Source organism: Hippoglossus stenolepis, chromosome 16, assembly GCF_022539355.2.
Source record: "Hippoglossus stenolepis isolate QCI-W04-F060 chromosome 16, HSTE1.2, whole genome shotgun sequence".
In the NCBI taxonomy this organism is placed as follows: Eukaryota; Metazoa; Chordata; class Actinopteri; order Pleuronectiformes; family Pleuronectidae; genus Hippoglossus; species Hippoglossus stenolepis.
This window is the reverse complement of record NC_061498.1, coordinates 1,358,546-1,381,650: the sequence shown is the minus strand read 5'-3', so window position 1 is coordinate 1,381,650 and position 23,105 is coordinate 1,358,546. Positions and strand designations below refer to the sequence as shown.

At 44.0% G+C, this 23,105-nt stretch overlaps 1 protein-coding gene across 1 annotated transcript; it reads right to left on the bottom strand.

The window, feature by feature from the left end:
* Window positions 1-513: 513 nt before the first annotated feature.
* On the bottom strand, window positions 514-21,569 carry cpt1a2b (carnitine palmitoyltransferase 1A2b). Its single transcript, XM_047343816.1, has 19 exons — window positions 21,440-21,569; window positions 18,362-18,504; window positions 17,789-17,928; window positions 16,111-16,288; window positions 15,923-16,024; window positions 15,615-15,752; window positions 15,419-15,496; window positions 14,854-14,961; window positions 14,445-14,532; window positions 14,100-14,295; window positions 12,562-12,750; window positions 11,147-11,252; window positions 10,824-10,940; window positions 6,508-6,672; window positions 5,941-6,069; window positions 5,681-5,836; window positions 4,825-4,938; window positions 4,649-4,741; window positions 514-3,977 (listed from the first exon to the last, which is right to left on the bottom strand). Exons 2-19 carry the CDS (start codon window positions 18,500-18,502, stop codon window positions 3,870-3,872), a joined length of 2,346 nt encoding a protein of 781 aa, XP_047199772.1. The 5' UTR covers window positions 18,503-18,504; window positions 21,440-21,569; the 3' UTR covers window positions 514-3,869.
* Window positions 21,570-23,105: the final 1,536 nt, after the last annotated feature.

The following is a 23,105-nucleotide window of genomic DNA, read 5'->3' as shown; positions in this document are numbered from 1 at the left end:
ACTATCACTTGAGCTTCCTAACTTGCACAGATGGATATTCCCCTAGTTTAACTGTCTTGGTGTTATACCATGAAGTCATAATATATATATATACACACACACACACATAACCTCAGGCCCCAGCAGATCCTCTGGAAAGTTATGGAAATTAAATATCCTTATCTGCACCAGCAGGAATCTGACTGTGGTGTGAAGAAAAAATAAAATGAACATTTCACCGTTTAGCTTCAAAACGTTTTAAAAAAGTGTTTTTTAAAAAGATAAGATAATGTCAATGTTAAATCTTAATATTAAAGGTTGAACCTTAATGTTTAATCAAAATCTAAATGTTGCATATAAATATACATTTTATATTTCAATATTAAATCTAAATCTACATTATTCAAATCTGATCTAAACTCAAAGTCATAAATATCATTTTGAATGAGTGAACAAAAAAAAAATAGAATCCATTCTAAAACATTGTAATACTATGTTCAACAGTTTTTAAAGAATAGACAAATGCAGTTTCACTGTCGGGTCAGTAAGTTTTTTTTATTTTACATCACATGCCATCCCCAATCTATAAAAAGCACAAAGTCCACAATTTACATTTAAATAAGTTTAACAATGAAAAAAAAACAAAGTGAAAAACATCAGTAACAAGAATATTCTGGAGCGTTTAGTCAGTAAACATCACAACTATTAACCTATAGAGTAAAAACTGTAGATAACGTACCAGTAGAGAAAAGTATCCCAAAACCAAATAGGTAAGAAAAGACAGTGCTAATATTCAGGATTAGTTTAGTCCTAAAAGTTAATTGCGAACTCAACTGTTGCCTCGTGATGAGATGCACATTGTCTCAACTACTGAAAGCCAGAGTTCCACCACTTGATCAGATCCATGAGTTCGTCTTGATGGGACTGAGGCACACGATCGGTTTCTCTGGTTTCATGATTTCCAGGCAGGGTGAGGCATGAAGAGATATTACTGAGACTTCGAGCACGTCTGTGTCACATCAGCGCATTTACATGAATACATTCTTATAAAAGAAATGATAAGAAGCCCTTAATAATGACACCAAGGGAAAACAGATTACAGAACTGATTGGTAATCGGGTGATGAGTTTTAACGTAAAAAATGATTATAAGTGTCTTTTGGCTGGAAAACAGCGTGATCGTGAATTTCGGTGTTACTCTGGCGTTCCACAGTTTGGGGAACGAGGCACAAGACGACCTGAGACACTAATAGAAGCCACTGTGGTCTGAGGTCAGCAAAACGGTAAAGACAAATTTAGAACAGTTACAAAATGTGAGCAGACGAAGACGGAAGGTTAACGACACCTCGACAAAACTAGAAGATTTCTATCCAAACTTTCTAAATCGTATTACGAGCGAGGAGCAGAAATCATGTTGTGGTTATTCACACTGGTTCCATGCGTTACAGTAAATGAGTTATTAGCTTTTTATGGAATCAGGGTCACTAATACTTTGTGCTGGTGAAATAATGTTGACGTTGCACATCACCTTTTGTGTGTGTAAAAAAGCTGTGTCGCTATATTGATTACACGTTTTAAATTGTGTGCAACTTCAGACCTTTTTTCGTGGATGTGAACGTTTTGTAGCTGTAGAAATATTTTGTGGATGTGCAAAAATATGTGAATGTGTCAAAGGTTTAGGGTTAGCTGTGTTTTTTTTTTTTATGTACAAAATATTTCTACAGTAACAAAACATCTTTACAAATGTACCAACAAGTTGTACAGCTACAAAAACTTCTTTACACACAACAGGTGACTATTAGAAGATCATTATGTCACAAGCACAAAATATGAGTTTGACCCAAATGTGATTCCAGATTTTTATCATCGCACACGAGAACCGGACGACGGCGATTATCTGACTCTCACACACACACACACACACACACACACACACACACACACACACACACACACACACACACACACACACACACACACACACACACACACACACACACACACACACACACACACACACACACACACACACACACACACACACACACACACACACAGAGAGAGAGAGAGAAGACACTTCCACAATATTTCCTTTCAGGAGTTGCATTGAATTTAAAGTTGCATTGAAACGGTTTAACTGAATCAATACTTGCCTTCAGGCACACTCAGGTTTCTTGAACACGGGTGCATCGCTGTGTGAGGACTGTGTCACTTGACACTTTAAACCTTTGGCCTTTAAAGCAGTCGCCTCAGTCACAGTACTGTTTACTTTAAGTCTGGAGCCTTTTATTCCTTTCGTTAACAGAACTGACTTCACTTCCTCCTATTGTGTATCGTTAATTATAAAATGGATTGGCCTCATCAGGAGCAGTTTGGGAAATAAACTGAGCTTTCGATACATTTCTTGGCAGCTGAACAAACCGAACTGGAGCTCGAGGAAACAGATGTGGGACTAAAGAAACCCAGCGATGTGGAACTCGGCCTGATTGAAAGCAGTTTCCAGAAAGATCAAAATAACTGGTTCAGTATGTGAGAGTAAGAACATGTTTCCAAACCTTAAAAACAGCAGAAAAACATCTACACCTCAATAAACCCACCCGCTGACCTGAGAAGTTAAAAAAGAAAGTAGTTTACACTTCTTTATTTATTCCTTCCCTCCCTCCTTCACAGGGCTGTAAATAAAACTTCAGTATGACATCGAGTCGTCACCTGATCCAAAGTAGATCCTGACAAACAACAAAATGTGAATCTTGTAAATCTAAACCAAGGTGGCGCAACCAAATTCAAAACTATTTTAAACGAGGAACCAGATGAATGATGCATGAAACAAAATCGTAGAAAGTAGAGGAACTATTATTTTGTATTTGCTTTTCCACAGGGGTGCATTCCAGCCGACACCAACAACCAGACATCTGAAACTAGCCAGAGTCTCCACTGCATTCCATGTGGACTTTGTCCTGACACAGAGAATCTGGGGTTTTTACCTCTGAATGAGAATAAAAAGCTCCAAACCAGTGGGTGAACTTTACATTTTCTGCCAGTTTCCCTGCGACACTAATGCACAAAGAAAACCAGCAAAGCACCAACCAGAAGTTGATGTGAGAAACAGGAGATCCTCTGATGACATCTGCTTTGTGTGCATGCGTTCGCCGGTGCCAATGTAGTTTAAACAAAAACATGTGATCCGAGCAGAGAATGTCCTGCTGCGGGAATGTGGGAAAGAGAAGCTGACATTCTCTGGAGTTCTTGTTGGTTGGAGGTCTGATCGTCTCACACGTCATTCCTTCAGCTTTTCAGATTCGCAGCGACGAAACACAATTCTCACACTTCATGACCCCGAACTGTTTCGACACATGTCAGTGGGATCAGCTGCAAAGCGTCATTTCACACTTACGATGAAAGAACACAGTTTCCTCTTCGCTTTTATTGAGATTTAGGAACTCTTGAATCGTTCCACTTATTCTGAGGGAGATTTGTCGACCTAACATTTCCCCCAAACGGACCTTCACTCCCTTTTACAGAAATAAACTAAAGTCTATGTGTTAGTGCCGAATATGAGGCCGTGTCTAAACAGAGAGGAGTTTGGCCGTAATGTGAAAGAATTAAATTTATTGCTCAGGTGAGGCCGCATTCCATTGTTTCTGATAAGATCCAACAACAGAAATATGTGTGTGAGTGACAAGAGCCTGGAGCTACGTTTGTGTTTCACCTGAAACAAAAAGCAACTCGTCTCTTCTCCCTTTGATTATAAATCAGTAAATTCCCTCCTTTCAATGAAAAGAATGCTTTCAATTCATGTCCTATGGCGGTTTTTTAAATTAAAAACGGGCTCTCTACGGTTTCTACGCTCGTCGACAGGGGAACACGTGCGCACCATGTGAGACGCCGTGTTCAGAGGAGCTTCTTGGACTGAGGCTTCGAGGTTTTGGCGTCGGGAGTGAGGAGAATCATGATGTCCTGGAGGGCTTTACTTATCTGAGCTCCGAACCTGTGGGAGTCCTGAAAAGCAGAGAAGCAGAGAGAGGAATTGAGGTTGTGAGAAAAGGAAGAGCAGAGAGAAAACCACAGAGACAGAAGGAAGTGGAGAGAGAGGAGAAGTGGGTAAATGTTTAGGACAGGATGGATGAGGCAGATAACGAGATTTGTGATTTCTGTCCTGCAACTTCATCTTCTCACAGAACGACGAGAACGCAGTGCAAATCAGAGGCTGGGGGAGGAAGTGGAAACACACAGCGAAGCTCTGCACGGTTTATCACGTCCTGTCATAACAGCTGCGGTTAAACTACAAATAGAAAGTGACGCAACTCTGTCTCATGCTTGGAGCCGTGCACCTCAACTCTGTAACAACCAGTGAAAAACTCAAGTACAGCTAATATCACCGCTGCTGTTGAGCAATAATTCAGTTAACAATATCTCTGCTTGCATCGGGCCTGTGGCTGGCGACTGTCCAAACACATTTGTCAGATAGCAAGCGTCAGGTTGAGTTACTGCACAACTTCATCTTCACTCGACCGAGAAGGAATTAAATCAACTTCCAAGGTCATCTTTTTCCATCGAGGGTTTAAAAGGTGCAGAACAGCCGCACTCACAGGGTTCCTACAGAAAACCACTTCACAGAATAACGAACTTGTATCTTCAATCATAGCGCGGAGTGTAAGTTCAGTACTCACGGTGTCACTGCAGGAGCGCTTGGACGACACGTGGAAGTTGATCATATCCTCGCCCACGATGATGTAAGAAACGCCATAACCGTCATCAGCAACCTGCCGGGAGCAGAGAGATCACATGACATCAAAGCCTCACAGGACACCGACTCTGCAGCCACTTCACCTCTGGAGTTACTCACAGGTCCGAACCCGCCGCCCAGCGACACGAAGTCAGGATGGTTCTTCAGGTCGAACAGCTCCATCTGCTGAACTGGGGTCTGACTGGTGGAGAGACGCCACGGCTCCGACAAAACCTGGAATGAAGACATCATAGAAGTGGCTGACTTCATATACTTTCATCATATTATTTCAATATCACGCAGTATCCAATATTAGTAACTTTAGCATTTCTACCTTCGGCCACTTTAGTCGAGTTAGTGTCTCTGTCTCATGTTACTCATTTATACTGTTATTTACCGTTAGGCACTGGTTTTAAATTACTGAGTATACATTTAATATTTTGATTTCATTTACAAAAGTATAGGTTATTACCTTTACTTTTATCTTTACTTATATCTTTATACTTAATTCACTACATTATATTCTACATTGTTGATACTGTCATCTTGGAGCAAGCTGACGTAAGAATTTAATAAAGTCGTATCGCATCTTATCTTTTCCTCAAAATCTAACATTCTTGATGATTCTGCCGCCAGGGAGGAGCTTAAAGGAATTGTTGTGCAGGTAAATCTACACAACCTGCAGTCTTGTGATAGGGAGACAAAAGGTCAAAACCTACACAACCTGTCTCCAGGACAAACCTACACAATCTGTCTCCAGGACAAACCTACACAACCTGTCTCCAGGACAAACCTACACAACCTGTCTCCAGGACAAACCTACACAACCTGTCTCCAGGACAAACCTACACAACCTGTCTCCAGGACAAACCTCCGACTGGTCCCCGAACTACACGAGAGGCCACACAGGAGTTTACGTGATCCAGGAACAGGAGGTGAAGTGGGATAGACACTGACACAACACTGACGGATGTACCTCTTTCAGGAACGGGGACTCCACCCCCAGGTATTTGGACACCACGTACAGACAGAAGAGGTGTCGGTCAATTCCAGCTCCAGTCATGGCCATTCGATAGAGGTTCTGGTGCCTCTCTGAAGCCAGTTTGAAGAGATGCCTGCACTGCTCCTGTGTCTGAAAAACCAAGACACACATCATCCAACACCTCGACGTTTAGCAGAAATACAGCGCTGGACTTTAAGAAGCTCCTCCTGTAGAGAACGGGAGGAGAACGGTACCTCTCCACATTCCAGAGCTTTCACAAAGGCAGAGCTTTCGTTGGAGCAGGATCGAACCGTCTCCGTGCGGCCCTCCCTGAACAGACGGGTCATCGACGCCTCGTAGGTCAAACAGAAACCCCCGCGATCCTGGAGGAGGTGGGGAGGAGAGGAGATCTCAGGTGTGTCAGGATCATAAGACTGGTATTATTTAACTCTTAGAAGTACAGTGAATACAAGTTAGTGAATAAGTTAATAAAAGCTTTCCACACATTTTAAATATACTGAAGCATCCAGTTGTTACAGTGACGAGGGGATAATTATTAAATGTGCACTTGAGAATCACACTGAGTGAGTTGCTTTTGGATTTTTATTCGCCACTTCCTACTTTGTCAAAGTTTTTAATAACCATTTCTGTAAAGTTTTTACAATTCTTAGATGTTTAGCGCTGAACATGAACAGGATGAAACATTATTCCTAAAGACATGTTGGAGCAAATCAGATTTTAATTTAGAGCACGTAAATGCTTTTCTACTGTGTGAGGTGTGTGTGTGTGTGTGTGTGTGTGTGTGTGTGTGTGTGTGTTACCCTGTAGTATGCCAGCTGTAAGCTGATCTGTATGAAGGCATCTGGGCTGACGCGAAGCTTCTTGATGCGTCCTTTGCCGAAGTCTCTGAAGGGGAACACGTGACAGTCCACGTCATCTGCGATCACTTGAGCCACAGCGAGGGATCTGTGCACCTGATCCTGAACCTGGGTGGGGGAGGGGGGAGAGAGAGAGTGTGATTAATTATGTGATTGGGAAAATTAAAACTCCAGGACAACAGAAGGGGAATACAAAGTATGGGATGCATATTTGATAATTTATATCATATAAAATATGTAATTTATATCGTTTAAAATCATGGGGGGAGAGGGGGGAGGGGGGAGCTGGCTCACTAGCATTTAAAGGAACAGGCACTCAAAACAGGTCACTCTGTGGAGGGCTGTTTATACTGGGTAAAAAGGAGCTGTTTTATATGATCCTTGTGGTATTTTGACCAAAGTATGTTACAGACATTTCATTAAGACCCCAAGGAACCATATCAACTTGTGGTAAGATGGGCATGCTATGTCCCCTTTAAGGGATGATGTGCTCGATATGATATTGAGGAGCCAGGAAGCAGTTAAAGAAACAGGAAAAGGAGTTTTAGAGAAGACTCGCTCCCCCAGGCCCGGCTTACAGCGCACACCCTGACATAAACTGCTGGAACTAAATGAGATTAGAATAATGTATCTGGAGTTGGATTCTGATTTTTACAGTGTGTGGAAAGTCCAGTGTGGAGATGGACCGCTCTGTCAGACACGAGCCAAAACAAAAGCTCTGAGCCAAGTTCTTATCAGTGAACGTCATTGTTTGGTTTCAACATTCGCTTTTGCTGCAGGAGTTTATTATAGATTAGAGGGAGAGGACACACAAAGCCACCGACCCACCCACGCACACATTTACCTGCCCCGTCACAACTGACACAACGTCCCGACAAACAAGGACCTTTACTCCAGAGCCAGCAGATCACTGGGCAACACAACATTGTTCTTTATGGGATTGTTGACGATTACATTCGTCAATACAACGCCTGGCATTTATTTTCTATTGTTTGGGGAATTTAGTAAAACCAGACGTCAAACCAGACGATAAGGAGCCAGAGGAAAGTGAGTTCGTTACTCTGGAGGTCGTAAAGATTCTCTTTATGACCGAGACGCCGCACGAGATTAAAACAATAAAGACAAACTTTCCTCACTCGACTCTGGTGTCAAGGCAGGAGGCAAAACATCTGTCAGGTAAACTGTAGATCTCCGTTAACTTTGTTAAAAGGAGAATATGAAACACGACACTTTAAGGTATTTTAAAGTGTCAGTTACTGGTTTCACTTCTTCAGCACGGCCCATGTGCTTCAGATCCAGAATCAAGGCTCACAACCAGATTACTGAGGTAAACAGGACTTCTCACATATTCTACCACTGCTTCTGTTGTTTGTGTTATTATATTGCTTTTTAACCATTTGTTTGATTTATTGCTGCACTTAACCATCGTCTCCTGCAATAATCTGTTTAAATGTCTTTTATGAAGAGTGTAATAAAAATATATATATTACATACTTTAGACACAAGTTTACATAAAATGTGTAACGGTGAAACTGTGAGAACAGGAATCCTGCTGTCAGCTAAAAGATGTTTCCAGTGTCTCAACAAACACAAAACCACAAAGTGACTAAAGTGGTCATTAAGTAATGGAGAACTGTCTCTTTCTCTTTTCAAAACACGCTCATTCACTTCACTGCACTTTAGTTATAGTGCTAAATCATTATATTGATATTGTTTCATCACTCAACCCGAGTCATTACTACACCCGAGGATTGTGGGTAGTGTAGCATTTCTTCCTGACATCAGGAGTTAAACACGTTTTTCTTATAACGCAGTTGAATAAAGTCGGACTTGTGGATTCTACAGAAGAAAACGACATAATTTCACCATCTCACAATGGAGGATAATCAAAATGCTTCTTGACAAAACAAAGAGATTACTCAGATCAGGAACCATGTGGTTGAGCTCAGCTATTAAAGTGACGGGGCGCTGCAGATGGACGATAATGTGAAAGTGAAATGGATCTGGGTGAAAGGAATAGCAGCAGGGTTGCTCAACCCGCCGGCTGTTTGTCGTGGCCTTACTCCCAGTTGGGTTCAGTGCCAACGAGCAGCAGCATCTGGGAGCTAAAGTGAAATGGTTTGTTTTACTGGAAATGCCTCCAGTTCAGGAAGTGAAAACCAAACAGTGCGACAGAGGGGTGAAGGAGGGAAAGTCCCTGGCATCCCCTTCATCGCAGCCATTTTGTCTGAGGTGAGTCACTCAAACAACCTCCACACACACACACACACACACACTCACTCATGAACACACACACACACACACACACACACACACACACACACACACACACACACACACACACACACACACACACACACACACACACACACACACACACACACACACACACACACACAGTTGTGTGTTTTGCACAATGTACTGTTGTGCAGCTGCAGCAGCTCATTGGCTCAGGACAAATGTCCCCATTGGGACAAAAAACTAAATTCTTCTGAAGTGAGGTTTGTTATTATTCTTTATATTATTTTTCATACTTTTATTCCCTTGTCTGCCTCAATCTGACCGGCTGCTGTAACGGGTGACCTTCCAGTGTGGGATGAATAAAGTTAGATCTTAACTTGTGCATCGTCATTAACATAACGTCCATAAGCCTGACAAGTGCATCCTAAACAGTACTGTTAGAAACCCAGGTAGTCGTGGAAAAAGCAGCTTGTGAAAACAGTTCATGTAGAAGTTGATAAGGAGCAGAAATGTTTATCGCTCTCGGCATCAGGAAGTCAGAGGGAGGGGAGCGAAACTGGAAGAAGAAGATAAGAGCTTGTTTGATGAATACAGCATGCAGGTAATTTCTCCTTTGGACAAACTCAAACTAAAGGATAGAGGCTACGCACAAACATTTGATGATTAAAGCTGCAGATGTTCTAAAGGAATCAGGAAAAAGACAATTATCAAGTCTCCTTCAGAACGTGATTCAAACCGAAGAGGAGACAGAATCCCGCCGCTCTGACAGAACCAGAGTATCTCATGTAAATCATCACTCAGATTCACCTTAAATCTCTTACTTTATGAAGAAGTTAAATTTCAGTCTGCTGTGTTATTTTGATCCGTCCTGAACTTTCGTTAGTCCTTCCTGTATTTGTTTTGACTGGAGACACACCTCTTATATAGACACAAGAGAGGAAGGAAGGATAAAGTCTATAGTCCGTCAATTGTTTAATGATTCCTCAGGCTTCGCTTTCATTTGCTGTCAGGAAATGAGCTTGAATTTGTGGGTCTGTCTTTCATGTGAAATGTCAAGACTCGTTTTGTTTGTAAAAATACATTAATCCAACAACTGCAAGACAAAACTATCAACTGATGTTAAAAAGTAAAAATCACATTCATCATTTACACCAGTTGATTTGTCTCAACTGTTTAAAAAGAGCCGAAACATTGATGGTGGTGTGAAGACGACGATCATACATGATCATTCAAACAGGTCTGCAGAAATACAGTCGCTGTACGAAACGGTATGAAGCTGCTTTCAGACCTGCACCGAGGGGCCGCATGTGAGAATGCAAATATTGGAGTCAGAGGATCTGGACTTTCTGCTGAGTTTCTCCTGCCTGCCTCCTGGCCTAAAACCTGCAGCCCGGGTGCAGGACGACAGAAACACACTAATGTGACACAACTCCGTGGAGGACGTGTAGTGTTTAATCACAAGGGGACAGCAGATTGGACTCCGTGTGGAATTTTTCAGGATACAGTTAGTTGAAGTGGGGATTTTAACCGTTTAACAGTCATTAGCTTAATGATTTTGTGCACCGCCACTGATAAAAAAAAAATTAAAAAAAACGTAAAACACAAAACCTAGGTTGGGTAGGAGGTCGTTTCCTGTGTAACAGCTCGTGGCATCTCGGCATCAGGAAGCCAGGAGAAGACGACGAGGTTCAAGAGCTTTTGGAGAAGAAACGACGCCGGTGGCGATGCACAGAATCAACCTAACGACCCAGGATCTGCCCGAACACGCCGCACACGTTCCTGTTGTGAACGTGTTTGAACCAGAGAATCTCTCTCTCTCTTTGTTTGTGTACATTTATAACAACGTATGATATGATCACAGAGACAATGAGTGCACGCACACACACACACACACACACACACACACACACACACACACACACACACACACACACACACACACACACACACACACACACACACACACACACACACACACACACACACACACACACACACACACACACACACACACACACCTCTGAGGGAATGTCCCAGTGGAGCCTCTGCGGGTGGGGGAGCGAGCGGTCCACTTCCCCTTTACAGTGGCCGTCCTCAGTGTAGCCCAGCTGGAAGGCGTCTGTGGCCAGGGTGTACTGCAGAAGAGACACACACACACACACATATTTACAAATCAAACATACACAGGGTTCATGTCACCGCTGCTGGTTCAGTCGTGACAGTGGGAGGACGAGGGCATCTCACTTTTAAAACACCTCAGAGTTCACTAACTAAAAATCGTTCAGGCAGCGTTTTTTGTAAAAGTCTCAGTCTGGAGTCGTATCATCACGGACACACCCACCTCCCACAGGTGAGCCACGGTGGGAGCGTCCGCCCACGAGTGCTCTGCATTCAGGCCGCTCTTCCCGTTCTTGTAGATCACAATAGAGAACGATTTATCAAACCACCTGCAGGGCGGGAAGAAACAAGAACTGTTCTTTTACATGCATTAATCCAAACACTCATTTTCCTATTTGAATTACTATTACTACTAAAAAATATTCACACAAAACAGCAGCTGGAATATTTTCTGCCTTTTTACATGTTTTATTCAGGTAATAAAAAAAAAAAACATTTCCTGAATAAGATGAGAATAACTAACAAAGAGGATGAGGCTTTGTGATGATTCATTTAAATTGATCCTGACGGGAAAATCTGTTGTTGAGACATTTCACACAAAACCACAAATGTAAATCTCAGGAGTGAAGTTATCATGTTTTTGTCACGCGACTGAACCACAACAGGGTTTAGAAGTCAAAGTGTTACTGAGCCTCGTCACCTCGGCGGAGTGCTCTGTTGTTCACGTGACCTCGAAACTAACCTTTAACGAATCGAGCCGACACAAGGGTTTAACCATCAGCCATAACATTTTAACCATCCAAGGTAGACTCACCACAAACTAAGAGATCGTGACATTTTGCTGATATTTTCCTGCAGAAGCCACAAGTCTGAATTATATCAACTGTGTTTTACTGGTGAAGCCAAGGAGAAGTACGACACTACCCACAATCCTCAGGTGTGAACGCGGAGTTCACAACCACGAAAACCAACAAACAATAAGATCGGATTATTCCTCTTTCTGAAATGCTGCGTTATTTTTAGGGGAACAGAGTCCGAAGGTGAAAATCAAGGTTCAATTTAAAGAACCTTGAAGTCTCGTACCTCTATTGCTCTGAATCAAATGAAAGCCTGACCCTCCGCTGGCTCCAGGAATTAATTCGATGAGAACTTTCTGGGTGGTCGATGGAGAAATCCATCTCTGATTTTGGCCGGTGATGAAAGATGAACTGTAAAAGTTTTTATGAATGAATTATAGTATTCTTATAAAGGCTGCTGTTTTTTTTAAATACAAAAAATGTGAACGTGGTATGTTAATGTGTGTGACGGATTTGAATGGGCAGTGGACAAAGAGACACATTCAGGACAGTGTTAACAGCTCATAAGGACTGAACGGGGATTTGTTGTCCTGACCTATGAGACTGATTGTGCTGCTGCCAAGCGTCTAAGAAGGTCAGAGAGACGGGAGAGGACAGAGGAGGACGGACGAAGACAGATGAGGGCAGGGGAGGACGGACGGTTGTTCAGAGTTTAAATATCCCCATGATGAATGTCATCATCAATCATCATCTGTGGATTTCAGGATTCAAACGCAAGCAAAAAGCCCCTTTGGGTTCATCCTGCATCCCAAGGCCTCTGGGAACTTTGTCTCCCGCTCACCTGTCGTAACATTTCCCGTGGAGCAGCGACTTGGCGTAGCGGTCCAGGTTCCCCACCGGGTCGTCCCCCTTCATGCCTTGCTCTTCGTCGTCCAGAGTTACGAAGAACGCCGCCCTCTCGATGGCATCCAGCGAGCGCTTGTTGATGCCGGAGCTGAAGTGCTGCTTCCTGATGTGAGACCAAGGGACCCTGGGAAAGGAGGTGACACACAAATCTGTTACCAGGGTGACCATCAGTCCCGAGAACATGGAACTGAGCCCAAACGCTGCCATAAACCCACAAGACACAAAGAGTCTGAGGAGCAGAGTTCATCAAAGAGGAAACAGCAGATGGGCTTAATCAGCCAAGTTCAACTGAGATCAGCCGACATTTATCAGCTGGTTACAACCTCCTCAGTTTTCATTCCAACAAGGAAGAACGACTTGAAATGCAAGATGTCAAACTCAGGTTTCAATCAACTGGAGAGACGTTTGTTATCATGAGCGTCCAGGAAGAGACGAGGCTTTCTACAGGTAACGGTTATAATGTGACACATAAGCATTTGCACAGAAACCTTCAATTTTCACATTCACCAAATTATGATTTTTTTTCCTTCTTACAAATACACAGAAATAAACAAGTGGTGCAAGAAATGGACATGTTGACTGTCTGTGAAACCTTGAATTGAATGTCTTTGAACTCCATGAACTTTGCTTCACTCTGCGAACATCAGAACTGGCTGTGATCCAGCTCTGAATGGAAGTACCATTGTTCGATGCGTGTCATGACTAGATTACCACAAATATCTGAAGCAGTGAACTGCATCACAATGTGGTGTCGAGGTCCCAGCTGAATATAGACCGATATATCACGACCTGAGATTTCTTCAGACCGGAGCTGTCGTGATCTGCAGTGATTCAACCTGATAACCTGATGAAGGTCACAATGTCCAGAGGAGCTTTGTGGACTTAAACTTTATTATAGATCAATTACAGATATGAACACGTCTAACATGGAGGAGGAAGTGCTGCCTTATATGGTTTTATTAGAGCATTGATTTGGATCGTTTGATATCTTCATCACTCAAATACGCAGCGGTGGGTCCACCATGTGTACGTTATTTACAGTTTTCTAAAGACAGAAACGTTTGTTGAATCTGACGCGTTGGTACAAACTCAACTGAACACATGTAGCAGAAATAACAGTCGAACGCGAACATGTTCTTGCGCATCGAGCCAAGACTTGTTTCAATAATGTAGCAGCAACTCATCACTTAGACTCCCTCCAATCAATAAGCTTCATGCAGCACAGAGAAACTCTCGTCCTCATTTGCTCTTAAAGTTGAAAACACGAATAGAAAGTGTGTGTGAGAGAAAATATAATGAGGCTGGTGTGGTCCGACTACTCTGGTGCCCCCCAGTGGTAAGACACACATACTGCATCTTGAGTTTATTCAATTATAGAAACACGTCTTATCAATAAACTCTATAGAGTTTGTTAATCTGGATAATTGGACTTTACATCGTGCTCACTTTACACACACACTCCACTGTTCCTACCTGTCTCCAGCAGTGAGAGCTCCCAGTTTCTCCTCGCCAGTCTGCGGCGGTGAGGTTTCGTCCAGGATCCTCTGGACCTGGAACTCGATCTCGCGTGGACACAGCAGGCGTCCCGCGCGGTACACCCACAGACGGAAAAAGCGGCCTTTGTGGTAAACCGCCACGAACTCGCTGTCCTGCCAGTGCTGCAGCACATCTGTGGAGGAGAAGACGGTTAGAGCCAACGGGTTCTGTCCTCTCAACCAACCGAACGTGTCCGAACGTCAGCGGACAGAATTTGATCCAACAAACAATAACGTACATGTGCAGTGAGAGTGTGTGTGTGTAGCTGTGTGTGTGTGTTACCGGTCTCTTCTCCTGGAGTGCGTGTTGTGTTGAACATCCTCTCACACTGAGCGGCACACAGAGGGATGACGGTGCCTGGAACACGACTCTAAAACACACACACACACACATTAATATTGATTGTTTAATGTAACACTCGTAGTTTTTTCCTGAACTAGAAAGTAAGACCATGATACATGTGGAGTTACACACATGCAAACAGAAAGGTTAAAAAGGTGCATAAAATAATTAAAGGCCTCCTAACATTTTCTAATCTGCAATATTTACTTCTATGTACTTTTATGAATGATATCTGCATAATGATCTGGGAGCGTGTTGCTCTACATCCTTTGCAAACATGCCCTCCCACACACACCCTCCCACACCAGTACACCCAATTCAGCTCATTAATCAATCCGTGGAGTTTTACCGGTTTGAGTTCCTCCCGGTTGACTTTGCGGCGGTACAGCAGCAGAGCGGTGATGGTGTTTCCTGCTCTGGCGGCCTGCAGCGGGGTCGGGGTCACATACAGAAAGTCCTGGACAATCGAACACACACAGGACGTTAGGTTTAAAGCTAAAGATCATGATGACAGTAAGAGGGGGCACAAGCTGAGGAGGGGGTTGTAACGATCACTTAATGAATTAAAGCTTCAAGCAGCGTAGAACAAATCAGGTTTAAGGGAGATCTGAACATACACTGCGACGTTAGAACAACTTCCTGTGTCGTGGCGAAACATCACAATTTTGACTCCGCGCTTCTCTAGATTGCACAGAGCGATTTTGAAGTGAATCTGATTAATATACGACGTGTATGACTTCGTCAGTTTCAAGAACTACAGGATGTCGAGGAGTGAAAGGAGACGAGGAGGCAGAGACACAAGCCGGATCAGAGCTGAAGAATAATCAAAGTTTTCTCTCTTCTGCTCCAAACGAGTCATGAAACCCAGATCGAGTCTCTCTCTCGGTTACAGAACAGACACGGCGGCAGGTTACCATGCCGTAGTAGTTGCTGTTGACCATGATGGGACCTCTGCTTCTCAGGTAGATGAACTCCTCCCACCAGTCACTCACCTGGAGACAGAAACATTAAGTTCGTTCCTCATTCAAAGCAAAAGGAGGAAATACTTTATTCAAAAACACAAAAGAGCAACGGGACCCTGTGTTTAAAATGCAGAACATCCACACTTACATAGTTAGTGGCCCACAGAGCTTTAAGCTTCAAGTAGCGTTGGAGACGGTTTCCCAGACTGGACTCGAACTGGTTCCCGAGTTCGGTCATCCGCTGGAACTCTGGGTCCGTCAGCAGGGGGCGCACCGACTCCAGGTACTGAGAGGGTCAGTGGACATTACTCATTTAGACAAAAACGTGCACAGAGGAGATAAGGGGTGAAGATGTGCATGTAAACGTGCACAGGTGTGTGTCTGTGTGTGTGTGTGTGTGTGTGTGTGTGTGTGTCTGTGTGTGTGTGCTGTGTGTCTGTGTGTGTGTGTGCTCACCCTGTTCAGTGTGTCTCTGATGGCAGGAACAGGCAGGTGAGGTAGAGACGTCTGGTAACTGTACAGCAGAGGCTTCCTGCTCGATAGCAACCTCAACAGCGTCTGAGAGAAACAGAGCGAGACAGAACCTCAGACCTGCACTGAACTCTGGGTAATCTCCTCTATCCAGAGCGGCGGCGAAATCTTACCACCCAGACTTTGGTGGTGTTGGAAACCCGGCCGTGCTGCTCGAACATCCACTGGTGGTAGGAGAGCAGCAGCTTGAGACAGAACCGGAGGGCGAGGATGAGGGAGAGCCACAGCAGGGTGCTGAAGACCAGCGCCGACAGCATGGTCTGCCCCTGAGCACTGAGCGACACGTGCAGGCTGGGAAGACACACAGGTTATTGATTGATATTAGAGTTCGTCATATATAAAGCTTATAAATGGACTTTATTTGCAGATCAGGTCTCAAATGCCACATTACTACTGTAATCTGTAGATATGCGCCACAACAACCAGCAGGGGGCAGCACATCGTACACATTAAGACTAATTTATACTATAATTAACTATAATGCAGATGCAGAGGATCAGTAACTCAGTTCATCTATTCCACATCTGTCAAGTCACATTTTGAGAATCACACAAACCAGGAATAACACAGAGTATGACAATGTGGATGTGACGAGTATCAACAGCAAATCATATTAGGAAATAATAATAAATGTATTCAGGCTTTAATAAACTGACAGTGAGGAACAAACACAATGTGATAAAATATGTGAATAGAGGGAAACACTGAATTATATATATATATATATATATATATATATATATATATATATATATATATATATATATATATATATATAAAAAGATACCTTAAATAAATGAATACAAATATTATTGGTATGTTATGATCAACTTCAGAAGTTGGGGGGGGTGGACAGTGACTCAGCAGCGTAGTAAAAGTCGTTAAAGAGCCCGGAGGGAAGCGGGTGAAAGGTGACAGACACGCCCACGTGATTCATCAGCTCCAGACGATATTTACACTCGTTTAGATCCGTGACTCAGAGTTCTGAGGCTGAGGACGATATTGATTCATATAAAAACATAAATCTGGTAACATGTTGGCTGATGTTCATGCCGGAGACGTTTTATTCACTATTTAAAACATAAAGTTTGTAATAATCAACTTGTGAGTCACTTGCTGGTGAAGTCTTGTCTGGTTGGTCTTTCACATGCACAACCCAACAGGAGATTCTCCACTCAGACACGAGCACATACATCCTGAGATATATATTTGTTGTGTTTTTTTAAGTTTTGCCTCATCTTCATCAAAGCGCCCGCTCATTCCCAGGGAATCCTCCAGTGAATCTCCTGCTGGTTCCTCACACGAGCCCAGTCGGACATTATCTGGAGTTCTTACCAGGAGGAGCTGGAGCATCTCACTCGGACATCTACCTTCTCATATACACCTCCCTCCAGAGATTACCCAGAATTCAGTGCAGCTCTGAATGCAGCGTGAGTTGTTAGAGATTTGACTTTATTACGAGACAGATCACAGTGTGATGGTCATAATCATCAGCTTTGTTCTAAAATCAGACTGTGACGCTGTCAGTAACATATCAATCAGTAAATCACGTGACTGCTGCCGTCAGTGTTCAACCTGTGTTTCCTCCTCTCTCGTCCAGTGTTCAACCTGTGTTTCCTCCACCTCCTCCTCCACCTCCACCTGTCAAGGCCCCTGAGAGTTCCCAGTGTTCACAGCATCATCACGTTCAAACATGACGATGCTCACGTTTCTTCTCTGGTTGTTTATCTGCTCTGAGTGTGCGTGTGTGAGTGTGTGTGCGTGTGTGAGTGCGTGTGCGTGTGCGTGTACCTGAGCGGCAGGTGTTGCTGTATCTTGTCGATGAGCCCCATGCTGGGATCCGAGCGCATGTACATGGTGGCCAGGATCGCTATGACGACAAAGAGCCAGGAGGAAGGGCTGGCGGGGTACACGCCCTTTATCACCCTGTTCTGTTACCACAGAAGAAGAAACAACATTATTCATCCTAACGAGGTGAAACCTGAAGAACGTCCGGATTCCTGCTCTGAGAGAAAATCTGAACAACTGACGCTCGGGGACATTTCTCCATGTTGACATGGACTCAGGCAGACTGACGGGACGAAGAGACCTGAGCTGGTTTCACAGCAGCGTCCGTCCAGAGGGAGGACAACAGTCGTGTCAGGACATGTCAGCAGAGACTCATCATTTTAACCGGCTGAGGATTCACACCCTGTAATGAAGCCGTCTGCGTTCAGCTCCATCACATGAATCACATCCCTACCTCCACCCGGCCTCACACAACAATACAATGTCAAATTTGAGGAAGTGCATTACACACGTGCGTGTGCAGACACACACAAACACGCAGCTCTGGCTGCACGTAGTGATTTCTCCGTCACTCACCCTGATGCGACTGACTCGCTTCTTCCAGGATCGGACTCCTGACAGGTAGATCTGGTTCAGGGCCTGGTAGGACAGCCGGAGGTCGATGCCCTCTGGGGTTATGGTGAACTGGAACGCCACCGCCTGGTGGGCCTCCGCCATCGCTGAGGAAACAAGGGAACCAACATTTAGACTAAAGAAAGAAATCACTGTCATTCTGGATATAAGTGTGTGTGTGTGTGTGTGTGTGTGTGTGTGTGTGTGTGTGTGTGTGTGTGTACTTGTACTGAGGACATTTAGATCAGTCCTCACTTTTTCAAAGTTTGAGGGTTAAGACTTGGTTTTAGGGTTAGAATCAGGTTTAGATTAGGGACTATAGGGAATGTGTCTTCACTAAGATAGATGTACGTGTGTGTGTGGGGGAGCTGTGTGTGTGTGTGTGTGTGTGTGTGTGTGTGGGTGAGGGGGCTGTGAGGTCCTGCTCTTTTAAAAAGCTCAGTAACTTTCAGCTGTTGCAGAGGAACGAGGCCTCTGGTTGTATTCTGGTTGATGACATGACTATACAGTAACTCAACCTATGGAAAGAAGGTCAAGATATAATCCCTATGAGGTGCGTCTGTGAGCATGTGTGTGTGTGTGTGTCTGCCTGCATGTGTGTGTGTGTGCATGTGTGTGCACATGTGTGTGCATGTGTGTCATCTCTTCTCTCTGCGCAGCCATGCGACTGAATGCTGCATAGCTCTCACTTCCCACTGCTGTTTAACCGTTTGTCCGCGAATGTGTGTGAACGAGACGGAGAGAATGAAGGTGGGAGGAGAAGTGTCCTCGTGTTTCACACTCGCTCTGCACATTCATCTGAACTTGTCTTGGCCAGTTCTCCAATAATAAACCTGCACCTGCAGAGTGATGATCAGCAGCAACACACTAAGATCATAATAAGAACCTGTCCTTCCTGCTCTATAATCAGCTCTGCTCCAGGTTCGTCTGATGACCACACTACTCTGACGTTTAGAGTACATGTGTATGTGTGTGGACAGAGATGGTTTTAGTTTGAAAAGGCTGTTTTCAAATCGTAGTCGTACGGATGCAGCTTGTGAGCGACGTGCAGTGTTCAGGAGACAGAGAGCTGCTCTGGAATCTGGTTGTTCTCGTCTCTACAGACTTCAGACTCTTGAGAAGGAGACAATAATAAAGGCTGGGTGGGAGCGGCCCGTTCTGGTGAGGACAGGACACACCCACTGACTCTCAGCTCCAGAGACTCTTACCTTCACATTACTGAGCTAAGCATCTGATTCTTAATAAACTAGAGACCTGGGGAAAGAAAAATCCAAGAAAACTCAAAGACCTTCTCTTCTTAAACAGTTTAAATGTCTTTATTATCCTGGTGTGAACCAAACTGTTTCAGCATAAATCTCTATGTCATCGAACCCTTTAGACAGAAGTGGTATTTAAAACCTCAGGTAGCGGAGCATCACTTCCTGCTGCTTGTAAGATAAGACTTCTCAAAGAAGAAAATAAGAGAAGTGGGACTCGTCTCTGAAGCGGTAACATGAAGTGATGCAACACGATAAAGAAGGTTTGACTCTTCAAATGGGTGTTCAATTAAAGACGAAGCTGTCAAACGGGTTCGACCTGCCGGGGCGGAGAAGGAGCCAAAGCTGCAAAGCTCACTGCTCGTGAGCGTCAGCGGGCGGACCACGACGACGGCAGGAAGACGTGTGTACACACACACACACACACACACACTCACACACTCACACACAGTTTACATAGTTATCCTTGTTACGACTTTGCAAAACTATTCATTGTGGAACAGCCTCAACAAACCTCAACCTGAACCAAATCATACGTAAACTTAACTTTAACCAAACCACAAAGGACCACTGACCTCTGACCTTAACCATAACAACTAAATCCTAAAACCAGTGAGGAGCCTACATGTCTCCACACCTTCATGACTTCAGAGGACAATACAGAGACTTGCATTAACTTCCTGTAGACTCAGTTGAACTTGAACCACAGTTACTCCTTGTTTAATCCTAACTGTGTAAACACAGTCAGGTCCCCACAACACGGGTAAACCTGGCCTCCACACGTACTCATGTAGGTGAAACCAGTTAAAGCTCAGGTGGGAACACTGAACTGGAACCACTGGGACTCATTCATGACATTATCAGAAACACCCGACTCATGATGAGACAAGTTCAAACGTTGGCTGCTTCAAAACTTCTCTGTTTCCTCCTGTTAACCAACGAGAAAAACCACAAGTATCCGAACCACGTGACGGATGTTTCTGTACCAGTGCAAACTGGGGGTCCAGTGTTTGTCTCTATTCACGGTTTCATCCATGGAGAAGATTCTCTTCAGTTTCCAGCTCACAGTGTGAATCCAGGGGACGTTTCAGTGTTAGAAAAGAGAAGCAGATCTGTGCTAACTTGTTATTAACATCCTGAAGTAGAAAACCAGGAAAAAGCTTCAAGCTAATTTCAGATTTTTATATATATCATAAAAATATATATATAATTTTAATATATATGATCATTTTATCTTTATCATTTCAGTTTGTGTGAAACTTTATTTACAACCCCTGTTTGTTTCTATGTGTTTGTTGTTTTGAAACTTTGTTGAGGAACAAACTTTATTTAAAAGGACTTTTCGTTACAAAGTGTCCTGAGTACAAACCAGTTCCTCAGTTGGTGCGTGTCGTCACCACGCTGCTCCATCCCCGCGCACGGGCTCTGCGCGCGTGCACACACGTACACACACGTACACAAACACACACACACACACCACAAATCACGCACATAACCCGCACGTTAACCGCACACATGTATGAATGTTACACGCGCCTGATGGAGCTGTGAAGCCCTTTTATAAAAATCCCTGCTCCTGCTCATGCACGCGCGCGCGCGCACACACACACACACACACACACACAGCTCCATTCATGCTCAGCACCATCCCCACGCACCGCGCCGTGCACGAGCGCCAAACACAAAGCAGAGGATAAAATGAAAGTGAAGAAACGTTTGAACACAGAAGAAGAAGAAGAAGAAGAAGAAGAAGAAGAAGAAGGAGAAGAGGAACAGAAGATCTTACCTGAAGCGAGAAAGAGTTTCCTGCTGAGGATTCAGACACAGCCGTGAGTTCGAACCCCTCCCTGTTGTTCTCAGAGAAAGTGGCTCTTCCTCTGCCGCCCAGCACCAGCGCTCTGCACAGATGGGTCCACGGGAACAGGATGTGTCACTACATGCAGAGAGCTGAGGCCCTGCCTATGAAGGCGTCCGGAGGAGATGATAAATAACGCCTCCAGACATTAGTGATGATTAGTGATGATTAGTTCATATTAGTGATGATTAGTGACATGAATGAATATTAGTAGTAAGTGATTTCCTTCATATAATAAGTTTGTAAGAGTTTTAACCAACTTCATTGTGAACAGTACAGAGGGTATTTGGAGGAAACTATACATTTAAAGAAAATAAAGAAAATAGAATTCATGAAAAATGAAAGATGAGTCAGACACACACACACACACACACACACACACACACACACACACACAGTCTCTATAGTTGTGAGGACAGTCCCTGACATAATACATTCCCCAGCCCCAAACACTGACCTATTTCTAATTTTAACCCTAAAACCAAATCCTCTGAATTTGTGAGGACCAGCCGAAATTGTCCTGATAACTAAGGAGACTAGAAAGACATGTGCACACACACACACACACACACACACACACACACACACACACACACACACACTTCACTTAATGTGTACAAACACACTTGAAGTATCTGCACACAGTACTGTCTCTCTCTCTAGATACAGTAGAGGGAGGTGGATGAAGTTTTCCCTCGCACTATTAATCCCTTAGTCTTATTATTATTATCTATTTAATGTTTTTACTGTTAACCCCCCACCCCACACACGTGGTGTTGTATCTCTGTGCATGTGACAAATCCGTTTTTTGTCAGAGTGAGACCTCTTTCCTGTTGTTCCAGTCTCCGTTGCAGGAGGCTGTGTGTGACGTCACAGGCGGAGACCGGCCCCCTCTGACACATGGAGGAAATGTTTGGTTCAAATAAAAACCCAGAAAAGAGGATGTGTGCAGAACCAGCAGGTTTTCAGCTCAGAGTCCGCGCTGCAGTAACTCAGAGGAGAACCCTGACCTGATGTTATCACAACACTGTGAACTTTATCTATTTTATCTTCAGTGTCTTTGACAGTTTCCTCATGAGCAACATCCCTGCAGGTGCTGTTTCCTCCCTGCTTCCTGTTCGGTCTGCAGGAAGCAGGTGCTGTTTCCTCCCTGCTTCCTGTTCGGTCTGCAGGAAGCAGGACAAATGTCCAAAGGACCTGAAGCTAAATAAAAACACACTTTTAAACACACAGACAAAAGCTAAAACATTCTTGTCGTCATGATGGTTACGATGACTCGCTTCACCTCCCCGGGTCACAGTTAATGGGATGTGTTCCACATCATGAGACACATTCAGGTGTTTGTGTCCTCGCAGGTCGAACCCGTTTGACAGCTTTGTCTTGAACCTCAAACACACGTTTTTTTAAATGTGAAGAAGAGTCAGTGCAGTTCACCAGGAAATCAGGGTCATGGAGGCCGAAGCCAGAGGTCAGGTCTGCGTGGTCGGATAAACTGCAGCACAAGACTTCTGGAAACTCTAATGCTGGTGTCTGTCGAAGGCCGTCTGATGACAGAGGGAATCTGCAGAGGGCGAGTTACAGGGATGCAGGCCTGGAC